At 28.6% G+C, this 27,677-nt stretch overlaps 1 protein-coding gene across 1 annotated transcript in view; it reads right to left on the minus strand.

Moving 5' to 3' along the window:
- The window catches only part of LOC105359497 (uncharacterized), a 224,319-nt gene that overhangs the window by 119,785 nt on the left and 76,857 nt on the right, over positions 1-27,677 (minus strand). The window contains exon 4 of the mRNA XM_011496111.1: positions 9,680-9,796. Coding sequence (XP_011494413.1) covers positions 9,680-9,796 — 117 coding nt within the window. The remainder of the gene's footprint in view (positions 1-9,679; positions 9,797-27,677) is intronic.

Consider the following 27,677-nt stretch of genomic DNA (forward strand, 5'->3'; position numbering starts at 1 on the left):
GAATCGAGGTAGAGAAATGTCACGGATGCATGGATGAACGAAGAAGAGTGAAATCCAATTGGCTACGAAATGCCAAAGTTATTTTTCATTATTGTCCTATTAATGTAATCGATCGATGCTACGTGAATTTTGATTCAAGGGACATTGTTTGACACTGGTACTTTATTATTAAATTGCTACGCATTAAGAGGAAGCGATCGTGGAGGCACGGAAGAATTTTCTTCCCTACCCGGCCAGAGTCTTGTTATTATTATTATTATTATTATTATTATTACTATTATTATTACTATTATTATTATTATTATTATTATTATTATTATTATTATTATTATTGCATAAAGTGTATATTTATATCGGGTAGTCCATGTTTATTACCTTTACATTCGTTTCATGCGATTATTGCAATGCATCGTAATTAAGAGTTTAATAATTTCAAATATTAATTGTAAAAAGATGAATGGAACCGAAAGAAAGAAAAGAACAATACTCATGATTAAATATTCGTATTATTAACGAATAATGGAGCTTACTTAGCCTTTGTTTGGGCATTATTTATATCACAGCGATGCTCGAGCTTATCCGCTAACTATGAATTACAAATGTACGTGAGTACTTTTTACAAAGCTCGCGATAACATTTTTACGTGTGCCTGGAAAAAAAAAAATATTTAAATTCTGTCGTTTAACAATGAATTTACAAAAATTTGGACAAATAAAAACATGTTCATAAAATTTTAATTGATCCAACAGTTTTTAAATTTACGATAAATGCTTGTATTATTTAATGCTAAGCTCTATTTAATTAAAATTTGGATTTTGTACTTAAGATAAGGACAGATTTGACAATAAAAACTAAATCGTGCATATGAAAACTCTTACATATATGCACTTGTTCATACAAATTTATAAATCGCATATGTAGATTAGCTTTTTTAAATTATAAGCTGAAAAATCGTTTGCAGATTTTAAAAATATTACAATTTGAAATATTACGAAAAGTGTATAGAAAATTAAACAAAATTAATATAATATTAATTTTTTGCAATTCTAGAAAAAGATGCATAATCACCGTTAGAATTGCGGAGAATTGTCGATCGAATATATTTTATATTACTTTAATAAAAAATTAATTTATCCCGTGCGCACGATAATCTAAGATCAGAAATTACTATAAACATATATGGTTTTCTACAATGGTGACATTACGCTTAGTCAAAAGGGAAGAAAAAATATTCTTCACTGCTTTTGATGGACAAGGAAGAAAAAAAAGGAGCTTTTTATAATTCTCTTAAATTTCGTCGCAATAAATGGACTTACGTTGAATTTTGCATACAATGTGCGTGACTACATAAATGGAGAGAATTTTTATAATTTACATTATATTATTTACAATAAACACTTGTATTTATAATTTACATTAACGTCGAATTTACTATATAATTTACAATTACGAGATTTGCTTTTATTAATATAGTAATTAAAAATATAATTATTTCATTCGTTTATAGTAGTAAGTAGTAAGTGGAATAAGTGCGTGAATGTCAAATAAATTATATACGAATTAATTAAAAATTTTTATAGAGAGATAATTACAAAGTTTTAAACAATTTGCAAAAAAAGGCTATTACACTTACGTCACTCTATTATATATTATAAATACTCTTCTTACAGGCTTACTCGAATAATTTGTATAATTTTCTCATATTTAGAAAAGTTTGATGTTCTTTGCGTGTAATTGCGATATTTCTTTGAAAGTTTTCATTGCTTATTACTCTCACTATATAAATTATACTAATTCGAACATTTTTCTAGTCTCGAGAACAATTGAGAAATGCAATTTCTAAAGTAGTATCCAATTCAGTAAGTGAATTTTGTTCAAATATCATCAATAATTGCAAATCATTGTTCTCTAATGCTGTTCTTAATTCTGAGAAAGTGAAGAGATACGCTCGATGATGTCTGATAAATTAAATGTTATTATTATCCGAAAATTTCGAACCAATCAAAAACGCGTCAGCTGATAAATTATCATTTTACAATTTCTACGAAAATTGTTCTTCCATGAGTTTAAAAATTTTTTCGGATATCTCGACACAAGCGATATAAAATAACTTGAAAAGTATTATTTATTATTCGTACTAGTTTGTTTTAATAATTCATGGAATATCATTTGCTGGCAATTACAGAAGAGGATATTATGAAATTGCAGTGTAACATAAATGTAGATTATAATAATAACTACAAGAGTACTTTTTAATTAACCTGCCTTGTTCAAAACTTGAAATTTTTTATTTAATACACTCACACATTCCACGGAGAAAGCCTGTTAAAGTGTATTTATAAATAATTAATTATTTACAATTAATTAAATGTTTCTTATTTAAGAATTTAATTCATTCTTCATTACGTACGTTGAAAATTATCAATTAATTGAGCGATAAGTACCGCATTTAGTTAATGCACGTGTATTTTGGTTTTATTTTGGCTCGTAAAGGTTCTTTTACGTACAAACGATTGAATTGATACTCAAACGGGTATAATATATTTTCAAGTAGGTAAACATATGAAAAGCAGTCATTGAGAATTATAAATGTGAAGTATCTTGAGAATTTCATATTAATAATATTAATATAGGATTAATTGAAGTTTATAATTTATAGATTGATATATATATATATCTTCATTATAATTTAACTCATTCATATTTTACTGTTTAATAACAATAGCAGCAGTAGCAGCAGCAATAACAACAACAACAACAACAACAACAACAACAACAACAATGAGAAATAATGACAATTAAGTATTGATTAATAGTCAACTGTAATGTTCCAAACATATATTTATAATCACTAATATTTTTATAATGATTTTTATTTATTTGTAATTCTCATATTAATAATAATTATTTCATTGCAATATAGAAAAATAATAACTAATTACTATATATTCTTCTTTTTTTTTTCTTTTTTTTTTTATCAATATCGTGTGTAGCATAACATACAATATTTATAAGATTTATTTTTAAATATCATCATCCTTATCATCTTTTCACCAACATTTATTCTCATTAATTATGAAACGTAATTTCATTATGATATAAATATTATTTACTGGCGCTTGCGCAAACGAAAACGATATGAAGGATATTGGAAAAGTAAGTTACATATTAGTGATCGTGAGCACACAAAAAGGCTGAAAAGAATTCTGTTAAGAGATATTTCGAGATATGTGAGATGAATGTTAAACGTATTTCGATACGTTAAAGAAGTATTGGAATTTGTATTTACTCACGAAGATTCTTAAATATAAGTGTGAATTAAATTATTATTTTGCTGCAAGTACTTATAAATCTTATGGATATTATTATTTAAACGTAGTTAAATAATTCGTAAATTGTTACTGTGCCCCTCGATAATTCATAATTTATCATAAATATGTAAAATTCTTTATTATTTACAATGTACTATTTGCTGAAGGAAAAATGTTTATCTTATTAATAATGTTGATATTTTCGTACAGGCTACAGTGAAATGATAAATATTTGAAGAGCTGATGCGAACGTTGTTCCATAAAGTATGTTTGTTTGTTTTATTATTTCACATCGTTACATCGATATTTCGATTTGACGTGTTGGTGAAAATGTGTTGAAGTGTCACTAGGAATTATCTTGGAAAGAGCCTTGCCAGCACTGAAACTATAACCCAGTTATAGTCGGAATGAGGAGCAGTAAAAGAAGTAATAACGAACTTGTGTTAAATGACCTCTGAGGAAATTGAATTTGCAGTTGCCAAGAGCTCAGGTGCTTTGTACTTACAATTTTTCATCTTTCATAGTAGTTGCTAAAAATTTTTCTACTTTGCTTAGAAATTATCATACACTTAAAAAATTGAAATGTTATTTTGATAAAATATTATTAATATATTGTCTTTATTTTTATATAAACAAAAAAACAAAAAAAACAAAAAAAAAAAAGAAAAAAATCATGTGTCATAATAAAGGCTTAAATTAATGTGTCAATTACCCTGGAGTAATAAATAATTGCTTGCTTTTGCTATATGAAAAACTATCAGAAAAAAGTTTAAGCTTCAAATATCATACAATATATTAGTTTTCTAACAAATAGGGAAAATAGAGAGAAGATTAAATAGACAAATGGAGAAGAACGAGAAAAACATTTTTATAGGAACAAGTCCCATTAGGGTGGTTATAGAAATATTTTTTCTAAAGAAAAATGTCTTGTGTATAAATCATATATATTACATTGTATATATATATATATATATATATATATATATGAATAATTTTTATATTAAATAATATTACTTGTGAAATTTATATTAATATTTCAATTATATCAATAAAATTAATTAAGAGTACATTATTGAAATTAATAAAAGCATTTACTTCCAAGTTTATTTATGATACAATTATAAGAAAAATAGATAAATATAAATTCGATAACAATTTTTACATTCGTTGATTCAATACAATCAATACTTGACATCGTTTAATTTTTTTCATTCCTTCTATCGATAGTTACCTAATGTTCTTTGAATTTTGAAGAAAATATTAAAATATTCAATATATTGAAAATTAAGAAATTTTTTTTTTGAAAATAAAAGTTATTCATACTACCCTATACTTCATAATTTTCTACATTGTTTAAAATTAGATGTTCAACTATAATGGAATGATTGTTAGGGGCAGTAAAGTAAAATAAAAAGCAATCTAATGATTACAGGAACTAAGATTTGAATTATTACTATGAAGAAACTAGTTTTATCTTGCGTATTAACAGCGAAAGCGGCTTAAAATATTTTTCGAATAAAGCTAGTAGCTATAAATAATGAATAAAAAGTTATAGTTAATATTACTCTGAATTAATTATTTATACAAATGATTACAATTATATAAACTAATTAAATATGAATAAATGAATTTTCGTTAAAACATTAAAAGCACTGCAAAGTATTATCCACAGTTCCAAGGTAACTATGCATAACCATAGGCTTTTATTAAAAATAAGCTTGGGTAAGTTTAAAATATTAATTCATTAATAAATCTACGGCAAAAGTTTATAATCAAAATCAATGAATGTTAGTCGATAATAATAAACTTTTCAAGTATTATGCGATAAAGTTTGTGCATAATTTTGATTCTTTCATGTTATTTTGTAACAAGTATAGGAACATTATATATAAATCGACATAAAAAAATTTACTGAAGTTTAAATTAAAATTTGATATTAATCGTATTAACTATAAAGACCATTATATGAATTAACATAAGAAAATAATTAATTAGTTAAAAAAAAAAAAAAAAAAAAAAAAAAAAAAAAAAAGTTCTTATATTTTTTAAGAATTATTCATTTTATATGTCATATGCTTTAAAAGTATCTGCTTTAAAAGTATAATAATAGCATATTTTTTAAGAATTATTCATTTTATATGTCATATGCTTTAAAAGTATCTGCTTTAAAAGTATAATAATAGCTAATTTTTTAACATATCGTTATCTTTCTTTTTATAGTACGCAAAAGGGATAAATATCGTTTCTATGTCATAAAATATCAAAGGACCTTTGTCTTTTTTTTTAATTTTTTTTTTTAAGTATAATATTTCTATTATAAAATTATCTAAAATATGATAACTTCTTATTGAAATTATTTAAGCAACATAATTACGCTCATTTTTGTTACGAAAATTTACGTAAACTTATATAATAGTTAATCATAATATCGCATTGCGTTGGAAAGTATCGTCGTTAAAGTTTGCTGTTAAAGTATTTCAATCAAAATCTCACGGGATGACCACTTATATCGTCCATATTCAAATAACTCATTTGACTTCCATTACGACTATCGCAGAGGAAGTGAATGCTGCCTCAGCAATCTCTTGATGAACCTCGCGTTTTATGAAATCGACTGCTATCTTGTCATAGTCATAGTTTTTTCATTGTTTGACAGATCGGATGCTGTTTCAGCAGTTTTATAGTGTTTTATTTTGAAATATATTTATCTGATATATTACGAATGTAATTTCGTGTATGTACTTAACATTAAAAGTTACAATGATTATTTCTCCCTTGTAAGGTATATATTTTTCAATTTAATTTATATTTCTTTTTTAAAACTCGGTAATAGTTGATTTGGTTTAAACGTACGTATATATTATTTTAATTGAATATAAAGTGCGACAGTGAATATCATATATTGTATGGAATGTACGAGAAGGACTGATGTAAAGAAATAGAGACATTAGTAAAGAAGACGACTAGAAATCGAAAAAAGATGGACACGGAGGAATAAGCAAGCCACTCCGAGTCGAGATTTCCTTATAATTTTAACGGGGCAATTTAATAAGAATGTAAATGAGCCGCCGAGAACTCGGTTCTTGCCGATGATCAAATAAAGAAATTTTAACAGAGACGAAGATCGATGCGGAAAAAATGTGGAGCCGAAGCAGAGAGAAAAACGAAAAAAGAAGGCGCAAGAAATGTATGAAGGATAAGGAAGAAGGAAAAGTAAAGAGTAAGTTTAATACTGCAAGATTGGATTAAATTAAATTTAGGAATACTATTTGTTTTAATCGAATTATCTAGCAATTATAATCAAATGGAGATATAATTCAAAGGAAATCGATAAATAGAAATTATAACCTGTGATTTAATCGAGAATACCAGGTAAGTTTGTATTAAATATTTATTCGTTCGGATTTACATTATTCATAGTTATATATGAAATTATTGAAACGCCGATTAATGAAAGGAAGAAAATGAAAGCGCAATAACACAATTTTGCAGATTGAGAGATTAAATGCTGCGATCTTTAAGCGATTTCATTTTATTGCACGAGTTTTTTTCTTAAATATTTTCACTCGTAAAGTATCGAATTAAAATTATTTTAAACGTACAATTTTTTATTTTATTGCAAATAAGATATTCGTATTCTAACGAGATACTTCAATCTTACTTGGTATGTAGCACATAGGTGGGTGTATGTACAACAGGTAGAGGGAGATGGAAAATGAAAGTAATACAACAACAAGTCACTGTTGGAGCATCCTAATTACTTTAAACTATATGATAATGGGAGAAAGGGCTTCCTTTTGAAGGCACGTGACCTCAATTGTCAAAGAAATAAAAAGTTTCTTCGCCCGTATTCTTCTCACCATCTGGAGGCCATTGAATATGTCATTATCGAGTACAATCGATGCATATCTGCTTTTGACATCGATTTTAGTCGATGTTAAAGAGCTAAGTATCTCGACACCTCATCAAACGAGGAATTATACCGAGGGAAATCCATTCTTTTTTTGGGGCGAGAGGAGAAGAGGTATTTGGAAATTACAAAGGAGCCCGTTAACCGGACTTTGAATATCACCGAATCAACTTCTTAGCTTGGCAGCACTGCGGATAAACTGCGAACTTGGACGAGAAGCCAGAATGCAGCAATGGAGCAGCTGGCATCGTTTATCCAGAACTTGTTGAGGACGTGCGGTAAGTATTAAAATTTCTTTGGCTTGAAAAATGAGAAGTTGGAGAAGTTTATTGAAGATTGCTAGGATTTTCGTCGCCGAGAGGACGAGGGATGATTGTTAACGCGTCCGAGTCACCGCCAGTGCCCTAAAAGAAAATAAGTTGCATTGGTGTACGGTTGGCAAGATTTTTTCAGCCACGCGATAAACATGCTTTTCCTAGATAAGCGTCATCCCCTTGTGACATAGCGTCCTCTTCTCCCATGTCTTGGTGATAATAACGAATATTCGACGTTCGACCAACGAGCCATCGATGAAAATTCATCGACTTGGCGCAGCTGAGATCGATCGATCTCATTTTTCTACGCGAGTACGGCAGCATCCAGAGGCTGAGTCGACATCTTGGCCAGCGTAGCGCCAAATCCAGCATCACAGCCCCAAGGAGAGGTGGAATCATGTCTGAGAGCGACTATTCCCAGGATACTCGCTACAATTATCCGCAGGAGCTACGCGAGAAAGTTAAGGTGATAAAACCGTAGCGGATCCGCGATTAGCGATAAATTTAATTTTAATATAAATTCTGTACGTAAAGTAAATACATATATAAGAAGTTTTACAAATTTTATTCACAATAAATATCGTATTCAAGTTTTTAATTTACTTCGTTCGTTCGGTTAGTTGGTAATAGATTTCATGAAATATATTTTTAATTTTAATAATTAGTTGAAAGAGTAATTACTTCATACATTTTAAAGGTATTTTACACTTGTATCCAACACCAGTAATAATAAATTCTAATAATAATGTTTCCCTATATAGGTGAAAATAGATAAAACATTATCGATAATATTTTACAATTACAAAACTTTCATAACAAAATATGGGAAAACATTGAAATACGTAGAAAAGTGCAAACATTTTGGAAAATTTTATCCGCATATCTTCTTAAGCGAGAAATTACATTGTTTTCTTAAATATTAAATAAAACAAAAACTAAAGAAACATTTAACATTAAAAATATTATAATTTTTTAATTGAAGAGCTTATGGAAATCATATTATATTTCATAGTTGTGAAGATGGACATGTAAGCAGTGTATAAAAGTAACATAAATAATAAATAAAATAACGAAAGCCGGAGAACAAGTATAGTTGACCAACTTGACGAATGGTATGATCGAAACCACTTAAGTAATTACTTAATTTGATTATTCTTCTTCGTTTTATCGTATAAACGCACACACACACACGCGCGCGCGCGCCCACGCGCGCACATATCTCAAAGTTTTAGACGAACTAGATAATAATTTGAACCGGTGTTGTTAAAAACTTTTACTAACCAATACAATTTATCTATTAAATTAAAGGGTTTTGAATAAATTATTCTTATTATTTTCAACTTGTGACACTTATGCGTGTACGATCATTTAACTTTAAATATATAACCATCAATATAATTAATTAATTTACGCCAATTATCTGTATTCTTATCTCATAATATCAATAATTATCTCAATTTCATTCGAATAACTGATATTCCACTAATTATACAAAAAATCCTCGGATATATTGATTCATTGAATTTACTCTTATCATTATGGACTAATTGTATTTTAGTTTACATGATATTGTGAAGATTGAATCGTCCCTTTTATTATGTAGAATTCTCGTTCGAGAAATTGGAAAAAAAAATCAAAAAATTTACGTCTTTAAATTTAGAAGAAGAAAAATGTTCGCATAATCATTTTTACACGATAAAAATATGCTTCACATCAAAAATATTATGATGCTTATAATATATATATATATATTTTTATTATGTTACATTAAAAATGGTATTAATCATTAAACCAATGAATTAAATTAACGCTAAATCAATATTTACATTTACAAAGTCGATATATACGTCATAAATTTTATAATTAAATTATTTAAAGAATTAGTCAGGCAATAACGATCCCCGAACATTTATTAATCTCGACAAAGTGAAGCTTCATGTATACCTCCTGAAAAGCTCTTTTTCAAACAAAGAAAACCACATAGAACAAAATTGCATTATATTCAAATGTATTGGAATAGGATTTTTTCGCATCGATCCAAGAGACCTAACGAGAGAGAGAGAGAGAGAGAGAGAGAGAGAGAGAGAGAGAAAGAGAGAGAGAGAGAAATTAATTCAGATACAGTGGCTTTTTAACGGACTTACTGCATGTGCAAAACGGGTTCGGGCTTGTCGGAGAAAAGTACAATAGGCTGCTGCAGCCTGGAATTACGTCCGCAAATCCTGGCTCCGCCTTCGAACTGCAGCCAGCCGCCCTCGCATCTGCAAAATAATCGAGAAAAAATATCAGCGAGGTGTCTTCGAGCGTGTATTTGCGCATATCTAGGAAAATAATTGATAGATCGCGTTAAATTTAATAAGCGATAGATATGATAAATGGAAGGATAAAAATTTTACAGTTATGAAAAGTAAAATATGGACAAACGAATAAAATTAATTATCTAAGTATGTAATACTTAAGACTAAATATTTTCTTCTGCTATTTATAGATGCAGTTTTGCTATTATTATTATTATTATTCGATCTCTCAAACTGGGAGTCGATCATACTTCTGCAATGAAATGATAAAATTTTCTTGGAGTTATTTAATGACAAGTATATTCGACATACTATGCCCAACGATCTTATTTTTCACTCTCTCCCTCTCTCTCTCTCTCTCTCTCTCTCACTCTCTCACTCTCTCTCACTCTATATATGTATGTATATATATATATATATATATATATTATTTATTAGTAAGTATAATGTATAAATTTATATTTTGTTGAATCATATCACAGAAATATCCATGTGTGTATTATGTAATTAAGGTAAATACGAATTTATTTTATTTCAATGGATTTGTTGAATGACTTCTATAAATTGCATATAATGATATCATATAATAGATAATGTCGTAACGGAATCCAACAAGACATTAATGATTTTATCAAATGTAAAAACTATATAGATGATTGTTTATTATTTATCACCGAAGTCTGAAACTTTTTTATTTCATTATGACACGATCGATATTTAAATAATCTCAATTGTACAAGAAGCCTTTTCAAATATTTTCATTTAATAGTCTCTCATCAATTTCAAACTTTTAAAATAAAGTAAAAACTAACGAGGTATGCATGTGGAGAGTTTTAAGAATTTTTTCATTTACGAGCTTCGCTTGGATTTACGAAATTAAGGGCAGACTATTATTATCCTGCCTTGGTGGTTCATATTCCATTTCCACCTCGGTTTTAAATACTTTTGCATACTCAGTCCACGCGATCCAAGCGGCGTCTCCATCAGCCAATAAAAGTGTCGACGATAGCGCTAGTGGAACCGTGGCTTCCACAAAAGGCCTCGTCCTGAAATTCCTTTAGACGTACTACGTCACTATTCCGCGACTAAGGCATCGTCATCAGGGTACGCCGAAAGCGCGAGATTGTTTTCTACCGACGACGAGTCGTTCTCGTAGGTCGGCGTGGGCGGGGAAAGCGAGACTACGGGGTCGGCTAAGGGCATCATGAGCCGTGAGAGCCGAGCCAGTGAATTTCTATGGCGGTTTAATTGGAAATTTTCCTCGTTAACGGGCGTGACTCGGAGGCCATTTCTCTTCATGCCTCCTGGCAACAATACGGCTAATTAACATATCAAGTACGAGCTCGATGCCATGACATTACTAAGAAGCGTCAATTCTCGTAACTTTATCCTCTTTCTCTGTTGTCTGTCGATTCGTTTCGTCCTTTGTATCTTGTCATACTCGGCACTCGGTGGTCGTTTAACCGTCTTTCAGTTATTTTTGCTTTGAGACTTTTTGACGCTGATAAATATTTTTATGACAAATTAATGTTTATAATCTACAATTTTATCTGGAATAATTGGTTCATATTTTATATATACCTTGCTGCGGCTATCTCTCTTACGATATATTTATTTCTTACAATCATTTTCAATCTGATAGTTATATTTATTAGTTTATTAATGATAATAATAATAATAATAATAATAATAGTAGTGGTAGTAGTAGTAGTAGTAGTAGTAGTAGTAGTAGTAGTAGTAGTAGTAGTAATAGTAGTAGCAGTAGTAATAATAATGACAATGATAATGATAACGATAATAAGATAGATAATAATAAGTTAGATATATTGAAATTAATTTTTATAGAAACGTTAATTTACACTTTATAATTAGTAAATTGGAATTCTGGATGGAATGCTGGATCCTACGCTATACAGTTAAGCTTATTATAATACTGTAATTGCACACTGATTATTACGCAAAATTAATGTTATGTCATAATAATAACATAAAATTCTGATTAAAGTGTATTTTATATCTTTTATTTCTGTGAAAAGTGCAGCTTTGCAACATCTTCTTTAAATATATGGAGTGAAATAAATTTGACTGTTTAGTTCTTCGGTAAGATTAAATTTATAAGTATAATTAATTTACTAATAAATTACGATATGGTTGAGTTGAAATAATTAAGAAAGCAAATTCCATTGATAATTGTGCTCGAACGAATTTAAAATTCCGGGTCTAGAATTTTAGGTTTGTATGGCACGGATTTTGTTTCTCATTCATTTCCTTGGTGAGTGAAAGCGATAAATTTGATCCTCTCGACACGAACCGTCCGGTAGCCGATCCCTAACAATATTGACAACCGTATTTTTATCACTGTTGAAAATTCAATCTATTTGTCGCGTAGATCATAGCGAGAGATAGATAGATCGTTTGATAGATATAATAAGTATAGATAGATATAGGAGGAGGTGCGTATACAGAGAAAATAGATAGATTAATCAATGAGTGAATATATGGATAATTGGATAGAAGGATGGACGTATGGATATCTGGACGAACGCGTAGATATATAAATTATCATATATATAAATAAGATTAATAAATAGTTAAATCTAATGATAGATGACATATTAATGCTTATTTACTTGGATAGATATGGATAAGCAGATGAATACACAAATATATGAATATATATATATATATATGTGTGTGTGTGTGTGTGTGTGTGTGTGTGTGTGTTTGTGTGCGCGCGCGGGAATATATTTATGCATGGAAAGAGCGTAAGAGAGACGAAGGGACTGAGAAAATGTCGAGGACATAAATAATTGAAAGCGTGGACGCTGTCGCTTAGCACGTTTCGCTCATTTCGTCCGGTTATGTTTCACGTTCTTCGCATCTGGCGTTCAGCTCGACTTTTTCCCTATCTAACTGCTAGGACGTGAGATTCTTTTATCCCGTCTATACAACGAAATTAAAAACGAAATTTTTTTCTTTCGAAGCTGCCACTGTCTACAGGATTTGAATTATTGTCCTTTCATATTTCATTATAGTAAATTCATTTATATACGTTTACTTTACGATATTAGAGATTCTTCCCATTATTCCTAACGAATCCAATACATTTAATTAATGGTGAATTTTTCTGAATTTGAATAATGTAATTGATAAATCTATGTGCGCAGAGGATTTGTAAATGAAAAGATTTTTTACAATATATGGTTTGCTGGATGTAGCTGGCTTGACGTTGGCTTGGCGTTGGCTTGGCGTTGGCTTGGCGTTGGCTTGGCGTTGGATTGGCATTGGCTTGCCGTTAGCTTGAATTAGCCAGATAGAAAAACTAGTTATGATTTATATATCAGCATTAATTAATTATAACTGGTAAGAATACTTATAAGAGTAATATTCAAGTTTGGATCGATGCGCTGCAGTACAATAAATACTGTAAGTGCATGGCTTCATTCCAGGGAGGAGGAAAACCTTGTATCGTACATTCTTATGGTACGAGCTCGAAGCACACAATTTTCGTAGCTGCGGAGGTCATACCTATCGACCTATCGCACTTCAGGAACGACATATGGCTCACTAGCAGAATCTAGTTTTTGCAAAAAAAGCTGGGGAAGCTGCCAGAGAGACAATCCTGCCATCTTGGCAAGAGAGAGAGAGAGAGAGAGAGAGTGGCAAGAGGCTTGGGGAGGGGGAGGGGTGGTATGGGCACTAGGAATACACGATAGACGAATCGCTCGACTAATTAACGAGCTATTTACATTAATTAATCGTGCTAGTGAGTGAGGTAAATTATTGCCTTATCTTATCACTGACAGAAACCGGTCAGATTGTAGTTGCTGCAGCTATGGCTTTGCGCAGATTATACTCCCCATTGTTTTTTCTTTTTTTTTTATTTTTTTTTTTCTATTGTTTTTTTTTTTTTTTTTTTAATTTAATGCTAAGAGACGAATAATAGATGAATGAGAATAGTGGATAGATATCTTGAAACTGTCGTGTTTGATAAAATCATTCATCTGGATACTTTGATAGCCAGTCATACGGAAGTAGATAAGATTTTGCAAAAACAATGCTTTCGCTCTGATTAGCTCATGTACTATAGTAGATTGAAATATTAAAGTAGGAAGGTTAGATTATAAATTTTATGTGGTTTGAAAGATTTTTTTAATTTAAAAAACAGAAAGGAAAACTAAAAATGAAACGTTCACCAAGGCTATAACGATTATCAATTGTTGTTCATTAAATCTTCGATTTTAATGTTCGATTTAGTGCAAGTTTATGCGCCAGAAATTAGACAATAGAATCAATTGTACAGATAAGTATCAGATAATAATTAAAATTTTATATATAGTTTATTAACAACTGATATAATATCAAAAGTTTAAAAATATATTGTGAAACATAATTTTTCACAACAAAATTAAGATAAGCATTATTTTACCGCTTAATCGAGAATATAATATTTTGGTTGAGTTTTCGTCAGAATTGACCACACAAGACATATATTTATTATCGATACTCTTAAATAAAATGCAATTGGTATATTTCAATGTTTAAGCGCGCATCTAAAAAATTATAAACTCATATATTCATTATACTTTTAAATTCTAAATTCTCCAATTATTTGATATCGCTTATCTTTATATCTAATTTAATGTATTAGTTATTATTAAATTCATGAGGCAACAAGAATTTCAAATTCTGTGCGTAGTATTTAAAATGAATAATTTTTATTTATCGTAAGTGGACTTTTTTCAAATTTTACTTTAATTTAATTTGAATTTTAAATATTTTTATAATTTAATTTCTAAAAAATTTCAAACTCTTCATTAATGATTACAAAATTATTTCTCATTTTATGCGTAAAATTATAGATTCGAGTTAGTTAGATTAGTGAAGTTGAATCGAAGAAAATACAGGATATTAAATTATATGATTGAACAATATATTTGAAATTTATTTTCTATTTAATATTCATGAATAATTGAATTTGTTAAATTTATAATTAAATAACAATATTAAATAATTGCTAAATAAAATTAATAGATTTTCGTATGTAATGCTAAGTAATGTGATATAAATGTATGTTAGCAATAAAATATTACGTAAGTTAAATTACAATCCCATATTCGTTAAGCTTAAATACTTATAAAATTAAATAGTTTTAAATGAAATAATAATATCGATTAAAAATTGTCACTGGATATAAAGTGCAGTGAGTTAAGTACTTTATGCTTCGTTTAAATCAATCATATTTGGAAAATCAAGAAAAAACTTGAAAGATTTTGCATACAAAACATTAGATAATTACATGACATGTTTATATGAATTTGTCATGGCATTCGATTTGAAAATTCGCACAAATTCGAAACTCTTAGATTTGAGCTTCAGACGATTGAAAATAGCGTCGGATGCCGTAAGCCAGTCAATCAGACGCAAAATCACTTACGGTATTTCAAGCCAACTCGTATTTTGCATTTTTCCTCGAATCTCTTTTCGCGAGGGCGTTACGGATTTACGCTGTGAATTCATGAAAAGTGCTACGAGTGTCGGAAGATTGTAAATTTAAATGCAAACTCCATGAGATGAGCCGCCGACGATGCAGGTCGTTTTTCCGGCACGAGTCTGAAAAAAAGTATTTCGTTTTTGCTAGTACAACTGTTGGTAGAGTTCACGAGTGTTTCCCACTGTTCGGCGTGAGAATAAAAGTGACAGTAGTTACTATGAATGAAGGGGAGCGAGATTTTAGCATTTTAGTAAATGCCTCGTGATATAAAGATGGAAAATATGTCGTTATCTATTCGACACGATTATGTTAATTTTTCTAATTTATGTAGACAATTTTTACCTAAATAAATGCACGTAGAATGGACAGAAATAGAAATTCAAAAAAAAAAAAAAAAAAAAAAAAAAAAAAAAAAAACTAAAATTGAGTACCGAATGAATTATTTTTCAAATATATTAATTCATAGATCAAATGAAATAATTTTAATAAATAACGACTGCTTATGTACCAATTAAGCTTAACTAGAGACCTTTTATTGACGATGCAATAAAATAATATGATACTTTATAATACGATTATTCATGCCTAAACATTCAATATTTTTCAATCTTATTATTAAGGCACTTTGCAATTAATTGCAATAATAAACATTACATAATATTCCCAATAATAATTATTATTAATTTATTATTTATTGATTAATTAATTATTGCCATCATTTATTATTTATTATTCATTTGTTTAATTCAATTGATAATTACATTTGGAAATAATTAATATAATTTGATAAATATTTACAATTCATGGATTGGTGGTCCTTACCTCTTCTTACATGGAAAAAATCAATGCAATTAAAAATGAAATCACGTAAAGCGTTTGGTATTTCATTTGAGAGTAATCTTCGTGCTACACACTAAGACGAAATGCAAATGAAGAAAGAAGTGATCGATAATTCGTACAAGTAGTATAAGTAGTTCGCATTACGTCAAGCATCTCGAAGAATAACCAATGATCTACGGGGGAAGAAAAAGAAGAAAAATCTATATTCAAAAGTTTCCCTGCTAAAATGTAGTATCTATATATACTTTCTTATTCAATTAGTTAAGAATCAATCATATATGGAAGTAGAATATAAATTATTTTTCTTTTATACTGGAAGTAAACCGTTTACTTGGTGACGAATTATGATACTAGAAATTAAAGAACTTTCCGTGCAACTCATTTTCTTCAATTGTAACTTATTTATTCCATTTTCTTCTTCTTTTGTTTTCGTTTCTTCAAGTTTTGTCTTTGATTTACTCGTCTTCTCTATCACTATCAACGTTTCTCCCGCTCGCTTAATCTCTGTTTCTCTCTATTTTGTCTGTTCTACTTAGCCTTTCTCACTCTCACTTTCTCCTTTCTCAATCTATCTCTCTAGCTCTTTTGCTCTTGTTGGTTCGTTAAGTCTGATGGCAAGGCTCTTCGATACAAGTACAGCAAACGAGAAAACTTTATTTTTTTTATTTCATTTTCATTAACTTTTACACGGGTTGGCTCTAACGTAGTTTCACATCGGGAAAGGCGTAATAAGTTAGGTAATTCCAGTTGGACAAAATTTTAGATGATTTTTGAGTAAATATTTATTTATATGCAAATGTATAAATATTATTACATTTTATTATTTAATACATTATAATAAAACCAAGTAACAACATGTAATTAAATAAAAAGATTAATATTTATTGCTAAGCATATGCTTCAATAATTGATTTCTTCATATATCTTAAATAAATAGGGCTTTCAGTTTTATCTAAATTAATAGAAAGTTATGTAATCACAGTATACAAGCGCATCCTTTACAATAATGTTAATTTATTATTTAGCTTCATTAGGTACGTAATAATCTTGGAAAAGATCATATTTATATAATATATGTCGAATATATATTAAACGAGTATTAAGCGTTTACATTTGCCTTTATAATACTTTCATTTCCTAATTACTTTGATTGTGTAAGTATTAGCTTGAGTGTGTACTCGGTGTAAAAGATCTGACGAGCTTGGAATTACATACATCAAGCAATTGCATTTTCGTGCACTTTTACCATTTAAGTTATTCATTGGTACTTGGATAAACTTGAGTTCCTATATTATTATTTAAACGAATTTTCATTACATATCAAATATTTTTAAATTAATAGAAATATGCCAATGTTACGATTTATGTGTGAATATAAAATTTTCTTAAATTTAAATAAGAGTTAATTGTTATTTTTTATCATAAATAATTGTATTAAACGCCATAAATATATAAATACTTAACGTTATTTGACATATTTATCGTATTTACTTGTAATAATAAAAATAAATTGATAATTTTTATGACTATAGAGTCTATAAAATCTTATCTTATAAATAATATAGCTTAATGTTATAGGAAAGTACTTTGATATATAATGATCGATATACTACATCATTAAAACTTTAGCCCAAGTCGGTGTATGACTTAACTTATAATGACCTAAAATATGCTAATCTAAAATATTTTCCGGTCACGCCGACATTCAGCACACGCACGGAAAATATCTTGCTTGAATTTGCCTAACGAGTGGCTTCTCTAGTTTCGTAAATCTATACAAAATACTAGGGCCATTACTTTATGTAAGAGGCATTAAATATATTGTCAGTCAATTAATAATTTCTTTTCATTTATCGGAGAATTGAAGACAGTCGATAATTCTTAGTTATATGTGTCATTCACGATACAGGAATTACATATTTTTATTTGTATATCTTTGCGTAAATGTTTACCAATTGTGTTTTTCATTGGCATTTATTACTTACAATGTGTTATTTTTAATTAATTTATTTCCCTTAATTTAGATATTACGCATAACAAATTTTTTTTTTTTTTTTTTTTTTGATTCATCATAGGTTCTCGATGTAGACGTTCTAATATTGCACGAGCCGACATTATTTAATAAAATTAAACAGCCGAAAAGAAAATATTGTTCGCGATATACTGTGTTATTAGAAGCCATTGTATAAAATAGGAATGCTAAGGTATAATCATAGATTCATGAAGTAAAAAATAAAAGCGTTAAACATACGAAACATACAAGGATGCAATATACATTGGAAATGTGACGACGAAAGATTTCTAAGCCAGGAAGGACTAATTATAAGTTATGACTTGAAATATTTAAGAAAAATATACATAAGCCAATCATTACTCTCTATTAAGATAATCATTTCGATTGAAATTATTGTCTAATAATATATGAAAAATAATTAATAAGCTTTATGAATCGGTTAAAATAAAAATATCCAATATGAGTATAAAAATAATAATTTGAAAGAAGCTAGTAAAATTATACAACTAGTAGCAGAAAATTGTAAAATACATATTTTTATTTATAATTAAATATTTTAAAGGAATTATTTTAATTGGAGATTTCTGATTCTATTTATTGAAAAATAAAAACAACAATTTCTAGCTAAATATTGCAAAATTCAATATTTATAATACTGCTGCATAAAAAAATAAGTCAATATAAGATGAAAATTAATTTTTAATTTTTAATTTTAATATACTACTTCCAATAAAATGTAATTATTATATTATAATTCCATATACAGAACCACTTTTATTACGTAAATAAATTATTATAAGAAATATTCTGATAATGGAGTACAAAATCGTCCATCATTAATTATCCGCTTTTTACTCACATGTCAGAATTCGCCTGCAATTTGCAATGAACGAATTAGCGAGGAAAGACAATAGTGGTTGAAAACACCAGTTGTGTAAATTGAGAATCCTTCACTAAACGAATTATTCAATACGATGATTTATACGACTCACACATAGTTATTATTTACTTAATTAAAATAAGCCAATAAAATATGAAAGCCATAATTTACATTTATATATAAATTATATTTAATGTTTTATATTATGTTATATTGTTGTTTTGTAATTGACTATCTTATTAAAAATAAAGTTGAAAGGAGAAAAATGTTGTTTCAGAAATTGTAAAGTTTCTAATTAAACGTTAGATTACATTATATTGCATGAAATATTAAATAAACCATGTAATACCGAATACTGTTTTAGTCACGTTTATCGATCATATTATCATGTTAAATTTTTATTTAGAGAATTTTTTATATTTTAAAAAAATAACCGGTGGCTTTCGAAATGTAATGACATCTATTAATTATGTATAATAAATTTAGTTGTAGATTAATCATTAATGTTCAACTGGGTAATGCAATAATATAAAAATAATAGAAAAAGATTTTTAAAATGGAATTTCTCAATATATCTTGGCATTTTCGCAATTTTCGTTCAAATAATCAAATTATTTTATTTCTTCATTAAAGAAAATTATTTTTCTTAGAGACATAAATAGATGATATTTTATTTGTATTTTAATATGATTTATCCTTGCTAAGGTTGTCATATTTATTTTTAAATTATCCAGTATTGCTTTAGGCAGTTATATTAAGAAGATTTTTCTTATATAGTATTTTAATTATTTAATAGTATATTAATTATAACAAAAATTATTACTAGAGTAATAATAATATCTTATTAAAGGCTTTTATTAGTGTCAAAGTATACATATATCGGTTCATTCGGATTACTAAATAGATTACAAATAGTTTTCTATGTATATTATATGAATTATACTGGCACTATTATTTCATTAATTTATAGTTTAAAATTTTAATAATTTATTACAATTTGTGTTAATATCTTTGATTAATCATTTACATGCATCGCATCCGTATATATAGCTGTATAAATGTGTGTATTACATAGTAATATATCGACAATATAGTGTAATAATGTAGTATACGCATAATTATTCTTATATGGTATTATATATATATATATATATATATATATATATATATATATATATATATATATAATTACTTAATACTAATTTCTTTTGATGTAGTGTCGATTCAATTACTTACTCGGTTGATTATCTTATTACTTACATCTATATAGCAAGGTTTCATCATATTATTAAAACTAATAACTTATATTTTAATCATTAGCTTATAAGCTTCAATTTAAATCGTCAATATCCAAATCTGCATCAGAAGGATCGAATAAGAAGGATAAACTAGTTTTCGAAAGATTCGATTTACGTTTTTGTTATCAACTGCTTAACAAGAGGAACATATATCTGGTTAATTAAGCCCTATGCCAAGTATTTCAATATCTTCCGAATTAATAATTTATATTTTTTCGATATAATTAGAAGATCGCTAATAATAATGTATTATCGAAAAATATTTAAAATAATGTTGTTTTTAATCTACATTCAATTTATTGGATTAGCTGCCATTTGAAGAAGAAATCATTGATTAAATGGAATTAATTTTCCATTGAATAGATGCAGATCGAGCATCATTTCATGCTGAAATCGGCAACCCACAAATTTTCTCTAAATAAAGGAAGCTGTCGAACATTCCGAGGTATAATTACTACCTTTCAACTACATAGAATCACGAATGTTCACTCACTTATGTGCGTATATCGCCAACCCATCGAAAATTTAGCCGCTTTTGTGACGTTTCCAAGCTCGTCGAAAATAGCGATACAAACCGATCCACTATCGCTCGATAAATTAAATCGCATGAGGGTCTGCTCTCTCTCCCAATCCCTCTCCCTTCGACATACATCTGTCCTCATCCTTTGTTAGTCGATCGCATATAATGAGGATGTCATTGTCCTCGCGTTTTCGTGCGTATCTCAACATGCGCCCTTTGAGAATCACCAGCTCATGTTGTCTATATTAAGCGTCGCGCGACACCGCAATGTTTACTTTGCATATGCTGGTGACTTTAATTGAATCCGCTTTCCGCTATAACTTTCACTCTAATGGAAATATTGCGTTGGCATACCAGTGGAGAGCATTTTGTTATTATGAAGTTGCTGATTTTAATAATGTTCGTACTAGCGAGTATGCGAGTTACTTAAAACGAAGTCGACTTGTCAATTATAATTTTGACAATTCCGCCTCACCCCATGGTAGACTCTTTCATCAATGAGTGAGTAATGGATTGAAAATTGCTTGACCATTGGGTTCTCATGGTTTTAGGTAAAATTACTTCTGCGATAAAATGTTATATAATAATTAGAAATATATATTAATAAATTGTGATTATATTGGGACATTAAAATTTCATGCTATTACTTAAGGAGAATTCATTATATTATGATTGAATGATCCGTTTGTGACATTTAAAGATGAATACTGAATGGTTACTAAAGTCCGAAGTTCGAAGTCGGGTTGTGCTTTAATGAATTAACGAAGGACTTTCGTTAATTTATTAAAGTCAGTCATTTTAATGGATATTTCCAGCGACATCATTGCTTTATTATAGAATTAAAAAGCTCAAGCGAATATGAATATCGATGATTCATAAATTCACTTTTAACAATTTTTTATAATTAACATATTTATAATCCAGATTTAGCACGTATAAAAAAAAAATTAGCCACTAAAATACGAGCTGTGTAACAAGCTGCGAAATGTCCAAAAACAAAAGCAAAAACAAAAACAAACAAAATAAATAAAAACAAAAACAATAAAAAAACAAAAATAAATGCAAAAAACTACATAAAGTTATTATTTCTGCTGTAAGACTTAGCTTTCATTCATTTCCAATTTTTGCTTGTTTTTTTCCGAAAAGGTCAGAAGGCTACATTTCACTCATAATATATCGAATAAATGAGATTTTTTTTCTTACGACATTTTATAAATACATACATACATACATACATACATACATACTTTCATTAAATATGCACTATTCATATCATAAAACGACATATGCATGCATGTACACAACATCGCCTTCCTAACAATTCGGTCGTTCGGATAGTTTATAGGATCTGTACGAATTTAATTTGAAAACGCCTCCTCCACATATACTCAAATCATGTACCAGAGTTTGACTCAATGGTATATGAATCTGGTATAATCGTAAGTTTCCATTCATTCCAAGCTAATGGTTAATTAAATTTTTTAAAAATAAAAAGCATTGATTGGCAGTTTGATAATCGATAGCAACGCTCGTAATTCAGACTTTAATGTAAGAGATGAGAGATCTGTATCACGTAAAAATCCCAGGCAACGATAAAATTAACAGAATAATTAATTTCTGAGAAAGTATTGAGTAATTTAGATATGAATTAAATATGAATAAAACATAATATTGTGCTTAGTCATGGGTTTCTCGCTATTCGTATTTCTATTTAATTAAAGAATTAATAATTCCGCAACAATTGATTGACGAGAAGATGCAAACAGCTATCGTCTCATAAATAAATTATTTTACCTAATTAATTATTGCATTGGGCTGTAAGTAATATTTGACGAAGATTTTCATTTTATTCAAATTTTACACAATATTACATGTCTTTCGATGAACTTTTCAATGATAATAAAATGCTTGAATTAATGTTCTACTTAATAAGTAAATTATAATTAATGACAATTGGCATGGGTTATCCTGGTTTAACTTAGTCTTACCTCGTTCCTACAGATTTTTTAATCCTTATTATAATCTCTAAAAAACTATATAACTATATAACGAAATACAATAGATACAATATAGAAATTTTTGCTGTTCATGTTGGTAATAATAGCACAATATTTATATTATTATTAGGTAAGGCGAGTTCGTGTGTAAATATTATTATTTAAAAGTAAAGCGCGAATTTCAAAAGCAAAAGCAAATTTGAAATGGTATTTGAAAAAACGATTTCAAGCATTCTGGAAGTCGTTGGAGCGTTCCGGGCCGATCGAAGCGTCTCGAAAATATATGCCTGCGCTTTACGAAGGAAAAGAGCAATAGGATAAAGGCACGTGGGGGTGACCTAATTGCCGCACACCTTGAAAAGAATAAAAGAACGAGGTGCTCTGTTATTCTACTCGAAAGAACACGTGCCGTGGCATTCAAGATTAGAACTGCGGAGCGGCAAGCCGCTGAAAACGTTTCGCTCCTTTCCTACTGCCTCTGGCGGGATAGTCAGACAGACAGACAGACTGAGAGAGAGAGAGAGAGAGAGAGAGAGAGAGAGAGAGAGAGAGAGATAGAGAGAGAGAGAGAGAGAAAGGTCGAAAAGACCAGCGGAGCTACTCCTACGGCTGTTGTCCGCCGTAGCATATAAGAGACGTGTGCTGAGATCAGCTTTTTCACGAGACTTTTTTAACACAACGTTGAAACAAGAGCAAATCTAGGCGGGTGACATTGCAGGTATAGGGAACAGGAATACTTTGGGTTCGGTGGCTTTTACTTGTTTTCTTCTTTCTTGAAATACCGCGTTATTGTAGTAATTGGGATTGAACAAGAAACTTGATGAATTATATTTATTTTGTAGAAAAGCAAGATAGCGAAAAAGTAAAAGCCTCGTTGGTGGTAAATATTTCACAGGGAGGAAAAAAATACTGAGAAATATTAAGAAATTTTATTAACGGCTGGAAAAATAATATGCGTTTATAAAATATTGGCCTATTTTATATTGAATGTTAAAATCGTTTGGTAATACACTAATACCAGCAAAGAAATTTTGAATTTTTTTTAGTCAGACATTGACAGACACGGTAATCTGATGTTGGCATATATTGTTTTCAATATATTTAAAAATATCGAGTATTTATAATGTAGACAATTTAAGGATTCATTAAAGATATTACCTTATTCGCACAAATATAATGCTTAACGTAGCTCGCGAATTTAATGAAATATTTCGTTCCTTAGGTGATTGGCTTTTCACTTCAGTGATTCATTAATGAGTATTAAAGATAACTTCTCCATAAAACAGTTTAATGGCTTTGAACATAATCGTTGACATTTAGTCGTAGATTTAATTCAGCATAGATTTTTAATATGACAATGTATGAGCAAACATCGAAAATGAGAATATGAGAAAATGTAATTTGAATGAAAATATTTTGAAAGCATTAAACACTTAAATATTGCTTTATGAGCTTAAGCCGTTTAAATGTGTAGAAATTTGGAAACCAATTCAATTTACTAATTTTTACATGCTTTACCAAGTTGATTGAAATTTTAAGAAACCAACGTCTTTTTAATTATCTTAATAATTAACTCGATGCAAAAAGCCTTAGACCGAACTATACTTTCAACAATAAATTTCGACTTGCATTTATAAAAGTTAAATAATTTTTATCGATTTTAAAGTTTGCTGTTTTAATATAAAATGATCAAACCAGAATTAATAGAACATAATTAACAACGAGTGATTAAAAGTGCACAACTTCTTGTAAAAGAAGAGGGAAGATTATATCGATAAATGAAGATATTTCTAAATGGAGCGTGTGACATATTAAGCTTTGAGAAGGATATTACAACGTTTATCAATAAAGTATTTTTTAATTGACATCCAGTATCTATATGTAGATAAAAGTTAAAATGCATATAATCATGAGGGAGATTTAGAAAAAAAAAGAAAAAAAAAATCATATCAACAATAATTTGATATTAACGTCAATTGAGATCATTAGGGCTGAAATACACCATCCTATACAATATGATATAAATGAGCTTTTGTCTCAATACTAATGATTATTGGTATAAAAGTAAAAACGACAAAGCAATGTGATTAGGATTTCAAATAGAGCAATGATAACGAATGCCTGAAACTCCAAATATTCAATTGATAAAAAGTTGTTAAACCTATGTTGAAGAAATGAAGCTTAGAATTGCATTATCACTAGATAATATCAATAAATGTAGTATAAAACTTCGATAATAATAGGAATTGTCGTTAATAAATGCTGATAAAAGAGAGAAGATAAATTTCCAAATATATATATTTCATCGTGTATAATGTAAGAATGATTATAATTACAATATTTGCTGCTAATACGATCGTAAACGAATATCGTAAATGAATAATAATGCATAGTTAGATAATTGAAAATAGTTTTAGATTTCATAAACTTTGATAAAAAGTTTTTATAAATTCTATTGAGTATTTTAAAAGTAAACTGTACTTTTAATACTTAATTTTATTTTTTTATTATTATAAATTATAGATGCGGATGAATTGTTTGTAAATTTTTCAATTACTACTTAATCACCAATAAAGTTGTTTTTATTATTATTATTTGTTCTTTAATGTAAATTAATATCTAAATATTTCTTATGAAAGATTTTTTTCTAAAAAAATTTTAATACTTTTAAACCACCTATAAATTTACATTAATTTAAAAAGTTGTCATTATAAAAGTACAAAGTTTTATAAGTATATTACGTAGTTATAAATCTCTTTAATGTTAATAAATATTATTTATGTTAGTTATTTTATCAGTTGAGTTAAATTTTAGCATTGGAATTCAAATTATACCCATACTTTTAATACTATTGAAAATAATAGCTTTATACTTAATTATATTAGTTATATTATTTGTTTGAAATTTTGCATAAGTCACATTATTATCCGTACTAAAAATTTCCATTTAAATCGTTCCCTTTGCAGATATAGTTATAAAAATTTTTTCAAAGATTAATTATTCTCAAGAAAAAAGTGCCTTAATACGATATCCATACATATATATATATATATATATATATATATATATATATATTATTTATATAATTACAGATAAATACAAAGATCAGAATGAATAAGAATTTTCTCTGCAATCAGGAATAAAAATATTTGAAAGGTAAATACCTGTAAATCTGAATTAATGCGCTGGTATTTACAAAATGAATTCACAAGACTATTTTTATTCGTAAAAGCTAACGCTGCTACGAGGGAAATAGAGCGTCGAGTTAATTAAAATCGATTCGGGAAGTGTCCGCCTCCGCTTAATGCGAGCGCAACTTGTAACTTTCACAATAGTAAGGGACGAGGCATCAGAAGCAAGGCAACAAGGATGCGACGAATGCCTTGGCGACCGAATCGGTCGCGCGTCGCAGTTTATGTGTCACAAATAAGCTCGTAGCCGGCAGTCGTAAGCCCAACCAGCCTGTCCCACGGACATAACTTGCATCAACTTAAATTATACGAAAGTTCGTGCACGCGCGAGAATACGAGGAAGGGAGAGAAAGCGCATAACGAGCTGCTCGTCCGGACCTTGCGCTCTTATTTACGAGGAAACATGTGACGCCTGGGGGGTGCGCAACGTTGATTCTTAACAGCTGCCGTGAAAATTGTTTCTTACGACTCGCGGACTTCCGTCCGGCTTCTTTTCTCTCTCACTCTCTCAACAAAAATTCGGACTTTCCAATGGACTTATCACTTATTTCAAAATCCATGAGTGTCGGGTTATTGCATCTTGGTATGTCCGTTTCCTACGACTAGTGATTTTTTCGGCAAAAATAGTTTACACGAGAACTGATCGATGCAATGATCAAGATTAAGTTAGAAAAACACGATTAGTAGGATGTAATTTTCATTATTTTAATTCTCATTATATTAGGCGTGAAATAATATATTTTGAAGCGACGAAGTAAGATTTGCTCTTAATATAATACCATTAGATAAATTCATTTTTAAATAATAATTTATCGATTATTTTAATATTTTAATACTATTTTAATATATATATATATATATATATATTGAAATGCTCGTGTAATGTTTAAATATTGAGAATATATTTTTACAAAATTTTAAAATATTTTAGAATTTTTTTTTTGTACGTTGGATGGAAAATTTTTTTCATTTAAAAATTATCATCTACACAATTACTTTACGAAAGTACTTAGCGTGAGTAAATTTTATACATGTATTTATCTAATTAATGGCGCGCTATATGACGTTAAAGGTTACCTGGACTGAAATACTGAAATACTCAACGAATAAATTTATATACATTCCCTAAATCAGAGTGAATTCATACGTAAAAAGGTGACTTTATATTTTAAAATCTTAAAACCGTAATCCTAAAAGGATCGAATAAAATTTTTATAAACATTATTGTTATTTACTTTAAAATTTCACTCGATATTTGCAATATTGTTTATGTTGCAATTATATTTTTTTTACTCATCCATCTTAATATTAATGTGAATGATATTTTTTTACATGGAACTAAAAAATTGAAAAAGGATATGATATTTTGCTTAGCCGGAAATTAAATTCTGGACATACGACTTTTGCAAACGACGCGAAGCTTAAGTAAGTTGCCGATTGACAATGAACTTTATTATTCATGTCAACTATATTTTATAATCGTAACATAAATAATGTTAGTAAAGACTTAATTGAATATTTCCTTAACTTCACGCACTATGTTATATTCAGTAATAAACTTTACATTTAATCCATCGCAATTAATTATTAAATCATTATTTTTATTATGTA

This window comes from Ceratosolen solmsi, unplaced genomic scaffold, assembly GCF_000503995.2.
Source record: "Ceratosolen solmsi marchali unplaced genomic scaffold, CerSol_1.0 scaffold11, whole genome shotgun sequence".
NCBI classification, from domain to species: domain Eukaryota; kingdom Metazoa; phylum Arthropoda; class Insecta; order Hymenoptera; family Agaonidae; genus Ceratosolen; species Ceratosolen solmsi.